The 22,268-nt window shown below is 37.5% G+C and overlaps 1 protein-coding gene across 9 annotated transcripts in view; it reads right to left on the reverse strand.

Moving 5' to 3' along the window:
* The window catches only part of PTPN4 (protein tyrosine phosphatase non-receptor type 4), a 245,317-nt gene that overhangs the window by 53,887 nt on the left and 169,162 nt on the right, over positions 1-22,268 (reverse strand). For 7 of the 9 annotated variants that reach the window (XR_007518073.1, XM_049889148.1, XM_049889152.1 and 4 more), the window contains 4 exons: positions 18,746-18,814; positions 17,401-17,481; positions 8,113-8,238; positions 6,714-6,872 (listed from right to left, as the gene is read on the reverse strand). Coding sequence is in view for 8 of the 9 variants with exons in the window: in XM_049889148.1 (XP_049745105.1) it covers positions 6,714-6,872; positions 8,113-8,238; positions 17,401-17,481; positions 18,746-18,814 (435 nt within the window). In the remaining variant the exon portion in view is untranslated. The remainder of the gene's footprint in view (positions 1-6,713; positions 6,873-8,112; positions 8,239-17,400; positions 17,482-18,745; positions 18,815-22,268) is intronic. The other 2 variants (XM_049889150.1, XM_049889147.1) reach the window with 1 other exon arrangement.

The raw sequence follows: 22,268 nt of genomic DNA on the forward strand, positions 1-22,268 counted from the left end.
AGGATTAATAATGAATGGTGTAGTCGTATGGGCCTCTGGGCAGATTTCTCCTAAGAGAGAATAAAGTCCTTCTGAAATTTTATAATCTGGTACAAAATATAACTGCTAAATTAAGTAGGCAAACAACAATGCCCACTCAGCCTAGCCTGCATAGAAGTAATTCAGGGCAGAAATTCTCTGAATTCAGGTAAGTCTGTAAGACTGCATCAGAGAACATACTCTTCCTTTTCAGAAGAAGCTTCTTTGAGGATCACCCCAATGGCCAGGGATTCCAGGTCCCACACATACCAGTTTTCATCCTGCTAGTTTCAACTGCCAAGAACCCGAGCCTGTAAGATCCAATACATTCAAGTGCTACTGGTCCAGGAAAATGTTTCCCTGGACCAGAATAGGGACATGTGCTTCAACCATGGCCTACTGCATGGGATTAGGGCAGGTAAAGGTGGATGTCCCTTGGTATAGCCTCACAGATGCAACATTTCTAAAATGCATTTGATCAAAAGCCTCCAGAACAATACAAAAACCAGAAGTCACTGGATTCCACATAACCAGAAACACCAAACTCACTGCCGCTGAGTTGATTCTGACTCACTCATAGCGGCCCTATGGGACAGAGCAGAACTGCCGTAGGATTTCCAAGGCTGTCATTCTTACGGAAGCCGACTGCCGCATCCTTCTCCTGAATTCCATATGTATTGATCATAAGGTCTCAGCCTCACTTAGGGCTGAGTGTAACCTTTGAAGCAAGATGAAGAGAAACCTCTTCCTGGTCTTGCTCACTGCTGTCACAACCAGGACGCACTCAGCCTCAAAACTAAAGGCCTGGGGGGAAAGGTATAAAGTTGAGATCTGATGGGAATGGAGTCAGAGCAAATTCCCTTATCCTGGGGCTGGCTAAGGGCCTAAGTATAGTGCCAAAAACAGCAGGGCAAACTCAAGCCTGATCTGCAGTGGAATGCCTGAGTAGACAGTGGCATGACAGTGGCAACACTCAGCTCCAAGAGAAGGATGGCGTGACATTCTGGGGCATTTCGCTAAAGCAGTTAAATATGCATTTGGGGGCTGGGAACTAGGCATGCATAGTCAAAAAAAAAAAAAAAAACCCGAGATGATTTTTATTGTGCATTTGTGATGAGAAACCATTCATGGCTTGTGGGCCAAGTCTGGCCAACATATATTTTGTTTGGCCAATTCATCGTTTTTGTAAAAACTACATACAAACCTGGATTGCCAGAATGAAAAATCTAGAAGCCCTGGAAACAATGGGCCTGCATTACTACGAGGTGTCAACTACTGGACAAAGCCTAGTGGTAGCTGCTGCCTTTCTATGGGGTGTCAGCACTCCAACCACATAAATAAAGGTAAGAAGAACAGAGTCCAGATTGAGAGGATAGCCCAAGGTGCAGCTGAGGAGGACGGGAAAACTCTGGATTTCAGGACATGGGCTACCTGCTTTCTCTCATAGTTCTACCTAACTTTCTTGCTAAAATAGCTTCCCAGAGAGTGGTGGGCAGGTTCTCCAGACGCTTGACTGCAGCAGGGGGTTAGGTGGTCTGGGAGCTCTCATCATCTAACAATGTGCTCTCCTGGTGACACTGTTAACGGCTCCCTGTTTTATGTTTTCAACCTCAAAAACACACACACACACGCACGTCTTCACAGACACTGGCATTGGGGATTCAGTGGTAAAATTCTCGCCTTCCTTGAAGGTGGCTCGGGTTCAACTCCTGGCCAATGTAACTCACGTGCAGCCACCACCCATCAGTGGAGGCTTTCATGTCGCTATGATAAACGAACAAGTTTCAGCAGGGTTTCTAGAGTAATGTGAACTAACAGCAGCTAACAACAACATATACATATAAACATACTATGTATATGTGTGTGTATAAATAAAGTCTGTAAAGGTAAGCAAGGATACCAACACAGACTCCTGAAATTCACATGTTGGGCAAAGGTTATTAACATTTACATTTTAAAGATATACTCCAAAAGTATTAACTCAATTTACTGTAACAAATGATAACTTCCTTCTTCATATCTAATGTATGCAATCTATGGGATCTATTATCTACTAAGAAGATCATGCAGGAAGATGACTTTTATAGGTAAACCATGAATTATCATTAGAAATTATAGCCAGTTCTAAAAAAAGATACTATTCCTAGGCCAAAATAAAAACCTACCAAGTGTAACGAATGAAGAGACACCAGGTACATGGGAAGACCAACCAGGCAGCATAGTGGAACACAGCCCTATTAGAAATAACAGCTGGTACCCTAAAGGAAGGAGCCCATAGCTTAAAGAAAAGGCCAGCATCTACCAGCAGGTAGTTTAGATAGGACTAGGGAAGTAGGAATCAGAGAAAGCAGCAGGGATGGGGCTGCATCTGGGGTCTGACAACTGGCGCAATCATTGGGTTTCAAAGACGAGAGCTAGAAAAGGTCTGTCAGAGGGAAAGTACAGACGGAAAAGCAGCCCCAGAGAGATCACTTTAGTTACTTTAAAAAAGAAAATGGGTAAGATAAAATTTGAAAATTGTGAATTAAAAAATTTATGCTAAAGCCCAACTATATATATATACCTGTCACAGAAGCATAAAGTTTGTCCTAATTTAAGACTAACCAACAGACAAAAACCATATTCTCGGTAGACACAAATAAAAACTTGTCAGAAATGATGGCTTCTTTTAAAACTCTTATATTCGAAGATCTATTTTTATACCAGGAGATCATGACTGATTCAACCACAGTGAACACTAGTGTCCTCCAAGTCTCCCTGGGGTTTTTAATATGTGGCAGTTCTACTCTGTCCTATAGGGTCGCTATGAGTTGGAATCGACTCCATGGCAATGTTTTTTTTTTTTTAATACTTTGCTTATATTATGTCAGATACAGATAAAATTCTGATTCAAAATTCAGGTTTCTTGACACTTCGGCTAATTTATACAGATATTCAAAGTATTTCAAAGTAAACCCCATTTAAGACTGATTACTAATTGGTGCTCAAGGCATTTGAAAGAGTGCAAGTAAACTCTCAGGCTATGATTATCATGATACGATATCAAAAGAGTCTGCTCGTAAGCTGAGAACAGAATTGAAAACGAGCATATTGTTTTAACAGTAGGCATCTCTTTCAGAATCAGGCTCCCAGGCTCGACCTTAACTTCAAAATGAAGTAAAACGGAGGCTTTAGCCAGAGGCGGACAGCTGGTAAGTGCTGCATCTGCAGCAGCCTGGGGCCTGCAATGATTCTTCCTGATACAAGCACAGCATCCAATTCGATTCATCCTCTGCGCCCATGGCTTCAGACCTTCAATCCTAAAAACGACGATTTTAAGTCACTTCATTTTGGTTAGAAATGGTAATACTGCTATATTTTAAATTCTAATAGAAATTGTATTGTAACGTAGTAGCAAAAAAATCTGTGAGGACTGTCGTTCAAACCATGGGCAAAACGTTCTTTATTTCAGCCTGAAACAAAAAAAACGAAACCCGTTTCTGTGGAGTCGATTCCGACTCATACGACCCTATAGGCTAGAGCAGCGCTACCCTGGAGGGTTTCTTCAAGGAGTGTCGGCTGGTGGATTCGAACTGCCGACCTTTTGGTTCACGGCCAAGCTCTTAGCCACTGCGCCACCAGGGCTCCTGTTTCAGCCCAGTCAGTTTTAAATTCCCCGAGTACTTCAACAATAGCTGTGAAAGCAGCCTATTTTGCAGTCAAAGCAGCTCTCTGTTGCCACCATTAGCAATGTGTATCATAATAAAAAATAAAATCTTAACCACCCCACTCACTTGTGTTGTGATTATTTCTGTAGAAATATTCAGGCTTCTTGTTACATACTTGTAAAAGTACATTAATATTTGTTGTGTGGATTTATTAAAATCAATTATCTTAAGTATTTTAAAATGAACTCTGGGTCATTGGTTATCTCAGAAAATTACAAGCTAAAATAGTGTAATTTTCTGTGAAGCAATGAAGCAATTAAAGAGAAGACATAAACAGTGGACTGCGGTCTCAAAGACTCCTCCTATAAATGGTAACTTTATTCTAAGCAGTACAACTGCCCTCCTATTTGTTTTCACAATAAACACACCTGAAAGTTAACAGTCTTCTGTTGTGCAGGAGGCAACCTTACCCAGTGAATGAATCCAGGACTCAGGTCTCGAACCTCTTATTAGCCCCTGCAGTTGTTGTTAGGTACCCCCGTACTCACTCAAAAAATAGGGAACCGGTGAGATGATCTTACAATCTATTTCAATACACAGTAAGTCCCCGGTTACGACTGTCCGACTTTCAGACAACTTGACTTACAGACTTACTTGTCCTTTAATGTTATGTAAATTTGCCCTCACTTTGAAACAACTGAACCACCCACTACTGCCAACAAATTCTTCATCATCACCACCTTCACTTGCTGAAAATCACTGAAAACACTTGAAGTTGTTTCTGGCACTAAAGTGAGGCTAGTTAAGAACCTATTTCAACTCGCCTACAAATTCAGCTTAGTGACACACTTAGGAAAGGGTCTCGTTCGTAAACCGGGGACTGCCTCCATGTTGAAATGCCTGGCTTGAATTTTTTCCATATTTGGCCAATAGTAAAACTAAAACCTGTGGATTCCAAGTTACAAAGTATTTTCTCTAAATAACAACAATGACAAAAAAAAAAAAAAAAACAGCAACAAAGACTTGTCTGGTATACAAAGTTCTACTGGCTGGCTCAGGTAGGAAGACCTGAGTTTTAGTTCTATAAACTGGGACAAATGCTGTAAATGTGAGCTTTCACGTCTGTGGGTCGGGGATTAAATCTTTCCTATTTTACTGAGTTCTCCTGAGAACAGTGGGATAAGTTATGTAAACGCCAACTGTAAGTAACCAATGTAAGTTATTAGTATCTTACTATTGAGTTTGCTTTTTCAGAACTCTCTCACTATTACAGAGGTTAAAACTGGCTGAATTGTAAGTGCCGTGTTACAGATTCAAAAGTCAATATGAACACATAAGCCTTATAAAACGCAGGTCTAAGGAGAACGCCCCAAGCATTTTCAATTCTTGGGGGCCAGGGAAGCAGAGCAAAGGTATTTTCTCAGAGCAAGTGATTTTTGGGGTTTTTCAAATGTATAAAATTTACATATGAATATATCAATATATATAAAAAAAAAATATAGTCACATGTAAGGTAACCCCGGTGGTACAGTGGTTCAAGCGCTCGGATGCTAATGAAAAGGTCAGCAGTTTGAACCCACCAGCCACTCCTTGGGAGAAAGATGTGGCAGTCTGCTTCCTTAAAGATTTACAACCTTGGAAACCCTACGGGGCAGTTCTACTCTGTCCTATAGGGTTGCTATGAGTGGGAATCAACTCAACTGCAGTGGGTTTTTGGTAGTCATTCATATGTATGTGTCTGCGTCACTGAAAAAGGCTCTTAGAAAAAAATTGACCAAGGTAATTTGGCTAGACTGCGAGAGTTATATCATTTTTGCATTGTAATAACTTTTTTTTTTTAATAACATAGGTTTTTGATTCCTCCATATGGTTCTTCTTTATGTCCTGAGAGTATGTGATTCCCAAATTACTCAATTCACAGTTCAGTCATGTCTTTAATTCCTGTATGTTTTTAAGCTTCATAATTAAAAACTACACACTTACAAATCAAACCAAAAAGTTTTGGATTAGAATTTTGAAAGTATACGTGCATTACTAACAAATCAGTCCCACAGGTGCAGTGTCTATCTTTCCTACTCCTCCATTCTCCACAATGCATGCAAACAACTAAAATGCTTCACCAAGATATACATTACCAAGGCTAAACTTCTACCTGTCTCAACAGCTGAGCCAGTCTTCCTCGGCCGGGCCCGCCCACAGCCAGCCAGGGCTCTCGTATATCTGGTCACGTTTTCCTGGAGCACCTACCGCTGCTTTGCTGACCGCTCCATCTATTCTTCTGCCCACGCTCTCAGGCCCACTCTCTTTTTAACTCTTCACCCAAAACCAAACCAGCTGCTGCTGAGTCGATTCTGACTCATGGCAACTCTTCATCACATTCACTATACCTTATACCTCTTTCTCCTCAATAGTTAATGAATCTTCTTACCTATCTAACTTGTAATGTGTGGATAAGCAGTCTGGGCTTTAAAGTGATGAGACGTAAGTATTGAATTATGAAGCTGACTGTATGTATCCGTATGGAATGTGAAGAATGTTAGCAATAACACGTGTATGCTTTCTATGACTGACTTTTAGTGTGATGGTCATCTTAGTTCTCCCTTGTTATTTAATTTTCCCAAAACTGTTTATTCACCCTTATGATTGGTTCCCTTACTTGAAAAAAAAAATTTTTTTTAACTCTACTTTTCACTAATCTACTGTCTGACCTCAGTGCCACATTATATGCATTAAAAGTTCAAGAATATAACCACTGAATGGGAACTTAAACTGCTATGTAAACCTTCACCAAAAACACAATATCATTAAAAAAAAAAAAAAAGTTCAGTAACATTTGAGTCATCAAAATAACAATAAAGTAAGTTTTGAAGGGGCAGGTCCTACAAGAACTCTGAGGGATAAGTAGGTACATTTATAAATACATCAATTCTTTAAAATCACATAAATAAAACCTTGTATCAAATTCCCATATCTCCCCAATTACTTTAAGTTAAGCAACTCGGGCCTTTGAAAATATAGATTAGAAAACAAAATGAAAGAAGGTCTTACGGTGATGATTCCAGAACGATGCTGTTAGCCTGTGTTGACGACGGGGATCTGTGATTCACAGATACATCGCTTGGGGAAGTGTGAACCGCATGGTCTACCAAATGTCCAACCGAAGAGGGTCGTAACCGGGCTCCCTCTTGTGTGAACGCAGAATTTCGACTAAATGGAGAAGGAGAAAAGCTGAATGAAAATATGCTTTCAAGTTTCTTAATTATATGGTTGCATCAGAAAGTGGACACGTGTTTTTTAAGACTAATTGTGTTGATAAAGTAAGTCTCTTACAAAAATAGTGTGATGTCAATAGAAAGAACACAGAATGGGAAGTCAGTATCTGAGCTGTAGTCAACAATCAGCCCAAGGATTTTACTACTCAGTCATCTATTATCTCTAACTACCTATATGTTTCTAGGCTTCGGTCACTGAAACTTTGTGTCTTATTCAGCATTTTCTAAAATAAAGGGATTAGAATAAAAGATTTAGAAATACCTGCTAGTGTGAATTATTTTTAAGTCTTTACAAATATTTTTATTTCTGGGACCTTCTCTAAATCCTAAGAACAGATATTAAATACCATGTATGTCCATAGTAAATACCATGTATGTCCATCCTCAGATAAGTCACACAATCACACGAATCATTATTATGATATTGAACATTTCAGCACTTACTAAGTGCCAGGAACTGGTCTAAGCATTTTACATATATTATCTAACTATCATAACAACACTATGAGAAAGACATTATTATTATAAATATAATTTTGTAGCTGAGGAAAATGAGACAGAGACGAATTACAAAACTTGCCCAAGGTTCAAACATACACTGACTCCAGGGCCCATGTGCTTAACCACTGCAAATGTATTGTCTCTTTAGGACTAAAAAGAAAATTTTTTTCAGATCATAACTAATTGTTTCATTAACCAGAAAATTTAATCAGAGCTATGGCTAATTAATTACTTGAATCATCTGGTTTAAATTTCTTGTGTCTTCTATAACTCGCTGTAATTGTTTAGTGGTGCTGGTAACAAACAGAGAAATGGCTGGCTGCAAAAAACCAAACACCAAACCCACTGCCATCGAGTGGACTCAGCAACAAAAATGGATGACCAAGAGTTAAACTTTACATATCCTAATCTTCAGGCGGAGCCCTGGTGTGCAGTGGTTAACAGCTACAGGGAGCTACAGCTGCTAACCAAAAGGTGGCAGTTTGAATCTACCAGCTGCTCCTTGGAAACCCTACGGGGCTTCTCTACTCTGTTTAATTAGGGTTGCTCTGAGTCGAAATTGACTCAAATGCAGTGTGTTTCAATTTTTTGGTTTTAATCTTCATGGAATGGAAATAAGCAGCCAATAGTTTAGAAATTAGCAAAATGTACATGTGATGTTAGTCTGTACTTACTGATTAGGGGTTCCAGGTGGAGACCGTGAAGGAAGGCTCTGTGTTTCTAACCTGTCATCAGATAATGAGTTTCTGCTCACTACTTCCCAATCCATTAATTTCCGTGCCAAGGGCTTACTTGGGGATCTGCAAAAATAATTTAAATAACCTGTGAAAAGCTTTATGTTTATACCCCAAACTGTGAATCAAATCCCAGAATCTGTCTTAATAGATCACACTCTAGATGAATCAACAGTTTACTCATAAGAAACTAACGCATTCAGAGGCTACTCGCCAAATAATTTCCTTAAAAAAAGTATATATGATTTACATGAAGAATGAAGGAATGATAGGCCAGAAAGAGTAAGAGAGAGAATAAGGGAAGGAGAGAGAAGAAACAAAAAAAGGAAGGAGAGAAAAAAATAAGAGAGTAGCTTGTTATTAAAGGTTTTCTCAGATGCTATCGCCTATTCCTATTCTACCAAAACCAAACCCAGTGCCGTCGAGTCGATTCCGACTCATAGTGACCCTACAGGACAGTGCAGAACTGCCCCATAGAGTTTCCAAGGAGTGCCTGGCAGATATGAGCTGCCGACCCTTTGGTTAGCAGCCGTAGCTCTTAGCCACTACGCCACCAGGGTTTCCATTCCTATTCTAAAGTATCTGAAACTCTAGCTCATCTTGGGTGGGATACATTAAACGACTCCTAGCATATTATCCCCTGAATGTCTTTAAATCTAAACCCTGCTCCTCTCATTCAATATGGTCAGAACAAAACCAAAATTATGTATGTTGCATTTTATTTATAAATTTTTTATACGTGGCAGGCCAGTGGATTTCCTTTTTTCTTTCCCTTTCCTTAACCATCTGTATAGGTTTATCTATTTTATACTGTGGTGAGGAACAGAAGGATATGTTTTATTATTTGTATGTTGTCAGCTATCATAGTGATTAATGGGCATTTTCTAAAACATGTAACTTTATCAGCTAAAAAAAAGTCACCAACTCAGATTTTACTTTCCATAAGTGAATTCAAAGTAATTTAAAACACAAACATTTCCCAGTATCATAGGCTCAAATTTGAGAATTTTTTGATTTCTGCATATTGCAGTGCAAATATTTACATTTGTCACAATAAAATGAACAATAAAGTGTATTATCTCATGTTCCGGGTTTTTAAAAAGTAGTAAAGATTATTAAAAGAAACCTTAACATTGAAGGCTCTTCTAGGAATACAAATTCTTCGTGTTAATAACCTGTCCTTTCTTCACACTATTAGACTGCTAAATATAAACTGTAAGTTTAAGTTCACCAACTCCAGTCAGAAGGTCAACTACTTTCATTTTCTAAGAGGGGGAAAACTCATTTGAAAAAGGAAAAAATCCAATATACTTACCTAGTATGAGGCTTCAGGACACTTTTAACGTGACTGGAAATGCTTTGCATTTAAAACTAAATTTCAGGTATTTTACGTTATTAACAGTTTTAACCTCAGAGACCCACCCACTCAAGCTTGCTGTCTATGTTTCCTGTCGCATGTGGAAATTTCAGAGAAAAAAATACCACACTGCATTAGTGTGTTGGCGATGTGGTAAATTTATTTTCTGACCATGGTACCTTATTTTTCTGCTGTATGGGTACACTCTTTTGGTCTCTTCTTAGACATTATTATACGACAATTTAATAACTGTTAAAACTATTACGGGTATTTTGGCAAACGTATCAGGTCATCACAATAAGGTTCTGATGTATTAAAAAAAATTTTTTTTTTTTTTTAATATTATAAAATAGCCCACAAAGGCTTAGCCTTTCAGGGCTATAAATTTTTTTTTTTTTTTATAGGAATCATTAAAGCAGCCTAGTACTATTAAAACCTGGTCCCAGCTCATGACTTACTATCTCAAGGAGGATTCGATACAATTTCAGTATAACAAAAGAAACAGGTTTATTTGAGGCTTATTAATGAATCACTGATAATTCACTGAATGCATATTTTGGTTTATAGAATTGCCTGTTAAACAACAGATTTCACATTTTAATAATGCATATACAAAAATGAAGGACTAAAAGGCAGATGCAATTATCTGTATATTTCTGAAAGCATGGTATGATCATAATATTGAAACAGTAACACTTATAAAGACAGTCATTTGATATGGTAGTAACCTTAACATATAAATTCATCCTGTGCTTTGGTTCTCAGAGTAGGACATTATGCTACAGCAGAACTGGTCATTAAACCACATACATTTTTATAAATATCAAGCAAGAAAAAAGTTAAACTTACTAGGAAAATAATTTTTAAAAAGGTTTAAGTATATTGTTATGGTGCAGCTGCAACAGTAAGAATCAGAACCACACTTTATTTTAGCCAGTACTGAAAAGGGTGTTGTGCATGCGTTGTAATACTAACTAGAGCAAGTATATTCTACATTAAAATAACAAAGCCAACAGGAAGTCATTTTTGTCTCAAGAGCAACTGCAAGGAAAACAATTTCAAATGAACATTTTATGCATATTTCACCTGCGGGACAGGTCTTTAGTGCCTTCTAATTGCTAACAAGGGTATCGAAGACTGTAAAAGGGAAGATTTAAATAATTTTGGTTTGGTGCCAATTACGGTAGCCATCTCTGTACTTTCTCTTCTCTCCCTGCAGAAACAACAAAGCCACTAATGTGGCACCAAGATTTATATTTAATAGGGAAACAGACAATATTTCGCTCATAAATCTAAAAACCACACAATAATCCAATTTCAAGTCTTTTTTGAACAAATGCAGAGATGAATTATATCCTTCAAGTTCAAGTAAACTTATCACAATAAAATGCTATAGCCCTGACCAGCTGAATCCTTCCCACATCTAGGCATTTTCACTGACTGTTTTCCTGTGGGGTAGATTATTCAGAGAAAAATCAGGATCAGAGTAACCCCAAAATGAAGAAAAAAAATGCAACTGAATTTTATTATTCAAACATATGAAAACATGTTTTTTTTTTTTTTTTTAACATGGTCTTACTCCAAGAAGCTCACTGTATTACTTGTAACTGACTTTTAGCAGCACTTCAGTACATAGTACTGGGACAGTCTCAGTGCTGGCAATGGCTCCTACTCCAGGGCAGGAGAGGAACCCAAGGGTTAAGTCTACAGGTGAGGAGGAAAGGATTTAACCGTTGAAAGGTTCACTGCCATTATAAATGACGACTGATTTTTCCACATAAAAATGTCCACAATATGTTAAGTGATAAAAGCAACCAACAAAAAGATTTTTGAAATAAATAAAATATACTTATGAATATCTCTGTGAGTATGTATGTAGGAAAAATCTTGTGTAATAAAAAAAGATTTTTAAATGGTTATTTTGAAGTAAAAATTTATCTTCATATTATTTGGTAGTTGTCGTGGATTTAATTGTGTCCCCCCAAAATACCTGTCTCCTTGGCTAGATCATGATTCCCAGTACTATATGACTGTCTACCATTTTGTCATCTGATGTGATTTCCCTGTGTCGTAAATCCTGTCACTATGACTTAATGAGATGGATTACTGGCAGTTATATTGACGAGATCTACGGGATTAGATAGTGTCTTAAGCCAATCTCTTTTGAGAAATAAAAGAGAAGCCAGCAGAAAGACAGGGGTCCTCATGCCACCAAGAAAGCAGCGCCGGGAACAGGGTGCATCCTTTGGACCCGAGGTTCCTCCACAGAGAAGCTCCTTAACCAGGAGCAGACTGAGGACAAGGACCTTCCTCCAGGGCTGACAGACAGAGGAAGTCTTCCCCTGAAGATGATGCCCGGAATTTGGAGTTGTAGCCTACTAGACTGTGACAGAATAAACTTCTCTTTGGGAAAGCCATCCACTTGTGGTATTTCTGTTGTAGCAGCACTAGATGACTAAGAGAGCAGTGTTGGAGTTTTAAGAAATACTAACGAACTACTACTTTTATAACTAGGAAAATACTGACACAATTTCCACTTTGGAGGGAAAGGTAAAACAAACAAACAAAAACTCCTTTTACTCCAAAAACAATGAGCAGGAAGGTCTTTTGAATAAAGACTAACAGCAAAATTAAACAAAGTAAAATCAAAAGCAAAATTTTCTAACTCCCGTAGGATCTTTTCACATGTGGTTTGGTGCTACTCATTTTGCAAATCTGCTTTCCCAATAAACCGTAACTAATAAAAAAAAACCCCAGTGCTAGAGATTAATTAAAGAAAAATTTCTATCATTTATTAAAACTGTCAGGCCTCCAATGGCACAGACATCTAGCACATGAACCTTAAAATTCAAGGACTCAACCTTCTTTAAGTCATTTTCACTGAAAACAAACTTTCATTTTAAAGAATTCACTCTTCCTACTACCTTGCTCAAGGAGCCTGGGTGGCACAGTGGTTAAGAGCTTGGCTGCTAACCAAAAGGTCAGCAGCTCAAATCCACCAGCTGCTTCTTGGAAGCCCTACGGGGCAGTTCTACTCTGTCCTATGTGGTCACTATGAGTTGGAACCGACTTGATAGCAATGTGTACGGTTTGGTTTTTTTTTGTACCTTGCTAAAACAAAACCTGACTCTTCCCCAGGAAATAATATCCATCCTGCTCTGCCCAAATGGAGGCAATTCTTTCCTTCACATTAAATAAATGAATATTTACTGAGCACCTATCACGGCCCATACTGGGGCTATCCCAGTTAATGAAACTGACAAAGATCTCTTCCCTCACAGAGCTCACATCTGAATGGGGGAGACAGGCAACAGGATCATCTCTTTTATCTTTGAGATAAGAAAGGAGTCAAGCATTCACCTATCTCATGCAGAATAGCAAAAACTACACCGTAGAGGTCAAAAGTATAGGTAAGAACCTGGAATGTCTGACTTAAGAGTCTTGGCTGTACCCTTACTATATGGATAATTTCAGGTATGTTACTGAAACTTGCTGTTCCTCAGTTTCCTCATTTCTGATGTAATTTATCTCACTGAATTATGGTGATTATGAGCAAATATACAAAAATTACCTGACACAGAATAAGTGCTAAATAAATGCAGCTATTATTAGATTGGAGCTATGGTGGTGTAGTGGTTAAGAGCTTGACTGCTAACCAAAAGGCTGGCAGTTCAAACCCACCAGCCGCTGCTTGGAAACCCTATGAGGCAGTGCTACTTTGTCCTATTGGGTTGCTATGGGTTGGAATCGACTTAACGGCAACTAGTTTATTATTAGATTACCCGGTCATCCTCTTTCCACTCATAACCCCATATAATCTATTCTACACACAGCAGCCAGAGTGGTCTTTTTTTTCCTTCTCTTGCCATTATTTTGTTATGAATATTTCAAACTTGCACAAAAGTAGAATAGTTTAATAAATTCCCATGTACCCAAGACCCAGGTTCAACAATTATCATCACGGTCAATTTCCTTTCATCTCTACCACTTACTCCATCCCTCTCACTCCCAATTATTTTGAAGTAAATCCCAGGAATCATAGCATATTTGTGAATAATTTAATTTATCTCTAAAAAATAAGGACTTTAATTTTTTTTTTTATGCAAGTCAATTATATCCCTTCCCTGCCCTCAGTCCTCCATTGGCTTCCCAACCCACTTAAAATCCAAAGTCTTTACCAGCTTCTAATACAAGGCCATACAAGGTCTGGCCACTGCCTACCTCTCTGACCATCTCCTCCACCACCCTCTGGCTCGTTCACTCTGGTCCATTATTGGCTGTCATGGATTGAACTGTGTCCCCCCAAAATATCGGTCAACTTTGCTAGGTCATGATTCCCAATACTGTAATGACTGTATACCACTTTGCCTTCTGATGTGATTTTCCTATGTGTTGTAAATCCTATCACTATGATGTAATGAGATGGATTAGTGGCAGTTATATTGATGACATCTACAAGATTAGATTAGATAGTGTCTTAAGCCAATCTCTTTTGAGATATAAAAGAGAGAAACAAAGAGAGACATGGGAACCTAATACCACCGAGAAAGCAGTGCAGGGAGCAGAGAGTGTCCCTTGGACCTGAGGTTCTTGTGCAGAGAAGAGACCAAGGGAAGACTGATGACACGGACCTTCCTCCAGAACCAACAGAGAAAGCCCTCCCGTGGAGCTGATGCCCTGAATTCGGACTTGTAGCCTACTAGACTGTGAGAGAATAAACTTCTCTTTGTTAAAGCCATCCACTTATGGTATTTCTGTTAGAGCAGCCCTAGATAACTAAGACACTGGCCAATTTAGCATTATTGAAACATACTATTCAGCCTCATGGCCTTGTACTGGCTAGATTTTTCATTTACCTTACATATCTGTCTCACAAACCAGAATTAAGCTCCACGGAGCTAAGATGTCCTTCTTACTCCTTACTGCATTCCCAAGGCCAGAAACAATGATCAGCACAGAATGTTGCTGTTGTTTTGTTTGATTTTGACTCATACTGACCCTATAAGCCAGTGAAGAACTGCCCCATTGAGTTTCCAAGGAGCAGCTGGTAGATCTGAATTGCCGATCTTTTGGTTAGCAGCCTGTGCTCTTAACCACTTTGAACCAGGGCTCCCAGCACAGAGTAGGTCTTCAATAAATATTTGCTACATGAATGAATGAATGAATAATTACTCACCTGACTGGTCACTCTCCCTCCTTCAGAGTGCTTCGTCTCAATATTTAATCATGTATTGGACAATCATGCTAGGTTGTTACTCAGGTATCTCAAAATAAGCCTGTGTCAATTAAACTCCTTTTTCCATTATAAATTTGTTCTTCCTCTTGTATTCCTTAAATTCCTTAGGTCATCTAAATTTGACAGTCTTTGCAGATACTCCTGTCTCTAACACACCTCTATCCAACTGGTCAACTTCTGCTGGTTGTACCTACAAAATGTTCCTCAAATTTGTTCCCTATTCTTTATTCTGTCAGTCATTGCTTTGGTTCAGACCTTTATTATTTTTCGCTTGGATTACTGCTATAACCTTTTTCTTTATTTGTTAATCCATTCTCTAATCTGCTCATTAATTTATTTTCTAAACCGTAAGTCTGATCATCCCATTTCGCTTGTTGAAAGGAAAACTGGCCATATTAAATCCTAAATTATAAAGATAACTAAATGGAAATCAAATAAAAGCAACTTAACTGTTTATGCAATAATACCATTTAAATAAATATAGAAATGGCTGGCTATTATGTCAAACAAAAGCTGTTACATATCTAAAAAACATTAAAAAAAAAAAAAGGTATTCAGACTGAAAAAGAACAAGTAAAATTATCTGTATTCATGGATGAAATGATCCTATATTTAGAAAATCCCAAAAAGAGTCCATAAGAAAACATCTAGAGCTAATAGAGGAATTTAGCAAAGTTGCAGGGTACAAGGTCAACAAACAAAAATCAGTTGGGTTTCTATACATCAGCAATGAGAAATCTGAAAGGGAAATTAGGAGAACAATTCCATTTACAATAGCATTTAAGAGAATAAAATACCTAGGAAAAAACTGAATCAGGGATGCGAAGGACTTAGAGAATGAAATAAAACAGTGCTAAAAGAGATTAAAGAAGATTTAAATAAATGGAAAGATGTTTCATGTTCATGGATTGGAAGATTTAATATTGTTAAGATGCCAATACTATACAAAGTGATCTCTAGATTCAATGCAATCCCAATGAAAATTCCAATAGCCTTCTTTACAAAGATAGAAAAACCAATCCTCAACTGTGTATGGAATGGCAAGAAGCCTCAAATAGCTAAAGCAATGTTGAAAGAGAAAAACAAAGTAGGAGGACTCACACTTTCTGATTTTAAAACATATTATACAGCTACAGTAATCAAAACAGCATAGTATTGGTAGAACAACAGACACACAGACCAATGGAATAGAATTGAAGGTCCAGAAATAAACCTCACACATCTAGAGTTAACTGATTTTTGACAAGGGAGCTAAGTCCATTCAATGGGGAAAGAAGAGTCTCTTCAATAAATGATGCTAGGAAAATTGGATTTTCACATGTAGAAAAATTAAACAAAATCCATGCCTCCATAGACAAACAAATTAAAAATGGATTAAGGGTCTAAATGTGCAAACTAAAACCAAAAAATTCTGAGAAGAAAATGCCGGGGCAATGCTCAGGCCTGGGTTTTAACAGCGGATTGTCTAATATAATAACAAAAGCACAAATATCAAAAGGTGAAATAAATAAATGGGAACTCATAAAAATTAAAAACTTCTGTTCATCAAAAGACCTTTGTCAAAAAAGTGAAAAGACAAGCTACTGACTGGAAAAATATCTTTGGAAATCATACACCCAACAAGAATCTAATAACCAAAATATATATAAAACTTTGACAACAACAAAAAGACAACCCAATTATAAAATGGGCAAAGGACTTGAATAGACACTTCACCAAAGAGGACATGCAAATGGCCACCAAACACATGAAAAGATGCTCAGCATCATTAGCCATCAAAAAGATGCAAATCAAAACCACAATGAGATACCATTTCACTCCCACTACCATGGCTAAGATAAAAAAACAAACAGAAAATACCAAATGTTGGCAAGGATTTGAGGAAATTGGAACCCTTACCTGCTGTCACTGAGAATGCAAAATGATGCAGCTGTTGTAGAAAACATTGTGGTGTTTCCTCAAAAAACTAAAAATAGGAACTACCATATGACCCAGCAATTCCATTCCCAGATACAGACTCAAAAGACTTGAAAGCAGAGATTCAGAGACTTGTACACCAATGTTCACTGCAGCGCTATTCACAATAGTCAAAAGATGGGAACAACCTAATGCTCATCAAAAGATGAATGGATAAACAAAACGTGGTACAGACACACAGCCAGTGGCAGAAAGGAAGTCTTCATACAAGCTACAACATGGATGGAGCTGGAAGACGCTATACTGAGTGAAATCAGTCAATCACAAATGGACAAATGTTGCATGACCTCACTTATACAAAAAGACAAGGCAAATTTATAGACAACAAAGCTTACTGGTGGTTACCAGGGGTGGCGGGGGGGAAGAGAGGGGTAATGGTGATGGAAACACAGCATTGATTAAACGTAGGTTGCACAGCTATTATTGTAATTGCTGTCAGTAAGCCGTACACCTGTAAAAAGTTGAATTGGCAAAAGTTGTATAATAGATACATTTACAACAGTGACCAAAAAAAAAAAAAGAGAGTTAATTGCTGGGCTGCTTAAGTAGAACCAAAAACCTCACAGGATTTGGTTTCTTGGTTTGGAGGTTTAGGGTCATGGCTTCATGGACTATTCAGTTAATTGGCCTAATAACATGCTTACTTCTTCTGTCCTACCTCCTAGTTAGACGCATAGTGCCTGGGGTCTTAAAAGCTTGCAAGCAGCCATCCAAGGCATGACAATTGGTCTCTATCCACCTGGAACAACACAGGAAGGAGGAGAGTCAGGAATAGGAGGAGGATATGGAATGTGTGGCTAAATGCCTCCATGAACAACTGCCTCCTTTGCCATGAGACCAGAAGAGCTGGATGGTGGCCATCTACCATTACTGAACATTTTGAACAAAGATTCTACATAAGAATCCTGATCAAAAGGGGAAAAACGTGTAACAGAATTTCAAATTCTCATGGACTCCTGACGTCCTTGAGCCATGATGGTTGGATGAACCCCTGAAACTACTGCCCTAAGATAATCTTGAAACCTTAAACCAAAAATATCGTCTGAAATCTTCTGAAAATCTAACAGTAGTTTAGCTTAACTAGTAAAGAATGTCTGCCTTGAGCATTGCGCTCTTTTAAGATTTACTTATATAGGATCAAAGGGACAACAGTAACTTGAAAGATCAGACAGAAGCCTTAGGGGGCAATGAGTTGATGTTAATGGGAGAGGAACAACTCAGAAAAGGAGGGTGAGAATGGTTGCACAACTCAAAGAATGTAATCAATGTCACTAAATTGTACAGTGGAAACTATTGAATTGGTATGTGTCTTGCTGTGTATTATCTCAACAATGACAGAATAAATGTTAAATTATATAAACTTGAAATTAAAGAAATTACATTAAAAACAAATTAGACATCTGGGAGATGCAAATCAAAATGGCAATTCGATACCACTTCACACCCACTAGGATGGCTATCATAAAAAAAATGAAAACCAGTAAGTATTGGCGAGGATGTGGAGAAACTGGAGCCCTCGTGCACTGCTGGTGGGAATGTAAAATGGTGTAGCCACTGTGGAAGACAATTTGGTGGTTCCTCAAAAAGCTAAACAAAGAGACAAATGCACACCAATGTTCACTGCAGCATTATTCGCAATAGCTAAAAGGTACATGTAGGAACTGTCGAGCTTGTGTATGTTTTGCTATGTATGTTCTTAACAGCAATGAACTAAATGAAATAAAAAAAAATAAAGGGGATGAACTTTCCAACAAAATATTATATTAATAAACATAATACTTGATTCAGACTAGTCAGAGCTACAATTATTTGGCACATGGTTAATGCCAATTTAAAAAAAATGAATAAATAAATGAAACAAACGAATTTATTATTCGCTCAACATAATTTGTTTAATTAAAGAAAGTATCATGTGTTAATTCTGTAATATTTGCAAAAAGAGTTTTTAACAATTTTAATCTTTCTTTTACAAAAATTCAGATACTAAAAGAGAAGTGGCTTACCTTGCAAATACTCTGTCTTTATTTGCCTTTTCTTTGCCATACTGTACTGACTGGACTTCAGTTCTCCCACTGAAATACATAAATATGCACAATAATGAAGTCCTAAAGAGAACCACAAGATAAAACAACAACACACGACATTAGATGGAACCTTTGTAGGAGACAAGATATTTCTAGCAAAGATAAAATGCAGAAGAAAAGACTGGATTATGTCCCAGTTGTACCTGAATGGATTAAGTTATAGTACTTCCACTAATGACAAAGATGTGTTCCACTGACACTTCATATTCAGATGCTTCTTTAAGAGTGGGTATAAGAGACAGAATTTTCTATGAGAGACACTTCTTCCCTGCTATGTCCTAGAAACACTCTCCCTCTGGTCTCAGAGATGGGTTGCCATGGCTCAGTTCTTCTAAGCCCTACGTACCCTGCCCCCACACCCCACCATAGGTTTGGGATTTAGCTGTTCCCACTACTCCTTAATAGAGGGGTGGAAACATGGGGAATCTTGGAAGGCAGGCTCTTCTGCCTCCTTGACTGCCAGTGACCATAGATAGGAAGGTTGGTTTCACCTCCCTTTGTATCTACACACAGACAACTTCAGATTTTTGTGTAGAGGAAAGAACTGAAAATAGAAATATGGTTGGGAGTTGGGCACTAGAGGACTTCTTAAAGCTGATTTGTCTAGCAAGCAGTTTATGTAGTGGAACTGGTCGTCCCCTGTGGTAAACCAATGTGTTCAGACCAATTTTGACAATAAAAGATTTGTTCTCAGAGTATTTGTTACATGAAGCATAAGTTACATAAGTATGAATGAATATAAATTTCTAGTATATCAAATATAGCCATAGACAAATGTAGATATCTAATACATATAAAGCAGCCAAATACAGGTTTCTAAAGGTAAGCAAGCAATTTTAAGACCATCTTCCATGGATAAATGAAGTTAGTACCATTACCAAACTTTTGAGAAGTTGAAATTTCCTATAACATCTATTTCCTCTGAAAAAAAAAAAAAATTTTTTTTAAGAAGGATAAACTATACTTGTAATTATTGGGAAGAAGGTAACGAACTAAGGTTCACCACTGTTTTGTATTTGCACATTAGAGCAATGATTTCAGTCCCATGGATATTCAGGAATAGAAATCGGGGTGTGTATGAGGAGGCTGGTGAAGGAAGTAATAACTCTGATGTCTACAGTTCCATCTCTCAGTCTAATTAATATTTTAATGCTTTAAGTATGAAAATAGTTCTAGTATTTGCAATCACTGCTTGTTATGAGGAAAAAAGTGTTTATTTAGTGCATATCCATTAGAGACAGCACTGTGTTCAGCTACATATTTGTCATGCTGCCATTCCTAACTCATTTACAAGACTATTAATCATTTTGATGATTAAAAACAAATAAACAACAAGAGATGTAGCAATAAACATTACGTACTTTGAAAAGTGGTCCATGGTAGGTACACTACAAATGAAAAACTTCCTCTTCACACACTAAAAATTGAAACTGAGATTCTGGCCTAAAAATAGGGACTAGCCTAGAATATCCTATGTAATCTTTGCTGGAAAGTACAAACATGCTGAGAAAATAAAAATCCAGGAAGTATATGAAAGAAAATACACTAAAGTGCTTTGGATATATTTTTTAAACTTCTGAAGGACTACAAATATACAACTTAACTTTCATAACAATCAATGTACATGGTTTACTTATACATATATATAAATTTAAGTATACATACCAACATATATACACTAATATAGTAATTTAATAATTATACTATGAATGCCATTAGGCCCCAGTCTTATCCTTCTGTGTTCTGCTGCAAACTCCACTTTCCAGGTTTCAGGTTGCCTGTTTGTTAGGTTCTGCTAACAGAAGGCACTTGTGGGAGATCAGAAAGTGGAAAAAGCCAAAAGCTGGAAAGGGGCAGATGCTGACAGTTGTCGTGGTAGTGGGGATACCACTACCAGGCAGAAACAGAACTTTGTAGAGGGCTCAAGCCCTGGTCAAAGCAGCACCTCTCTGGCAGATCCAGAAGTGTCTGTGAGATGCAGGACAGAATTTTAAATTCTCATGGACCCCAGACCCTGGAGTCATGGAGGCTGGATGAACTCTCAAAACTATTGCCCTGAGATAATCTTTAAACCTTAAACCAAAAATATCCCCAGTCTTCTTAAAACCAAATGGTAGTTTAGCTTAATCAGTAATCAATGCCACTGATTTATACATGTAGAAACTGTTGAATTGGTATAAATTCTGCTGTGTACATTCTCAACAACAATAATAAAAAAAAATCACACAACAACAAAGAACTATGATGGTGCCTCCATAACTAACAGAAGGTCCAGGCTTGTGGACTCCAGCCTTAGGTAATAGCTTTTCTTCCTGTTTGTTCCTCCATGTCCCCTACTTTCTTCCTTTTGCTCTTCCAGCCTTTCGAGCCTTTCCAACACCTGTGCAACCAAGTCGCTCAATTATACTGCTTTTGTTCGAAATACCGAAAGTACTTTCTGTTTCTCTGACTGAACCCATGACTGATACACTATTTCTCCAGTGAAGATGATTCAAACAGGAGAGTGTTACTCAAAACGGTGAATTAACATGCTGAATTTTATAATAAAGATACAAAGATTAAATTCAGATAGCAGGAAGCAATTAAGAAATGAACGGCAGAAAGGTTTATATTTCATGTAGTCCCCGACTTACAATGTGTTTGAGTTATGATGAACAGCACTTAAGACCCTATGGGTTTTTTGGTGCATCTTACTGTTAATAATATTTAGTTTTTAGATTTACTGTTAGTAATATGTACTACATACAATGTAAAATATATCTGTAAGTTTATATGTAATGTTTCTAACCCCCAAAGACAACTAAAGGTCAAATTTATAAAGATACTGATAAAAAAAAAAGGCAGTAACAAAACAAAAAATAAATGAGTTCCAGAACTGATGATGGAGTTACTGGAATGAAACCCCATCATAAGCTGGGGACGACCTGTATGTCGCTTAGTGGTTTAATACTGTTAGTAGAAGAATATGTGAAACTATACCACAGTCTCAGTATGTTACATTCTGCGAGTAAGATATTTATCTTTTTTTTAACAATAAGAAAGTACCAGTTGGCTAAAAGAATACATGTTTATTGTAAGTAATTCAAGGGATATGAAAAAGTGTAACAAGAGAAAAAAAATTAACCACAGTCCTAATTCAAGAAATAATTATCATATGAGCAGGTAAAAATCATTCCAAATATCACACAAAAAGGCTAAATATATGAACATAATTTTGTTTCAATGTGATCATGCTACGTACGCTCTTCTAATGAAAAAATATTAAATAGATTTCTTTTGAACTAAAAGAAAAAGACTGCTGTACATTAAAGAAAAAAAAGGAAGAAAGAGGTTTAGGAAAACCTTAGTGTACTGATGTTTAAAACTACATTTCAATTTTTGACGATACAGATTCTTAGAATACCTCCTCCCACTAGCCCTTTGCTCCCTCGTTTTTTTAGTT

The sequence above is a fragment of the Elephas maximus genome, chromosome 6 (genome assembly GCF_024166365.1).
Source record: "Elephas maximus indicus isolate mEleMax1 chromosome 6, mEleMax1 primary haplotype, whole genome shotgun sequence".
In the NCBI taxonomy this organism is placed as follows: domain Eukaryota; kingdom Metazoa; phylum Chordata; class Mammalia; order Proboscidea; family Elephantidae; genus Elephas; species Elephas maximus.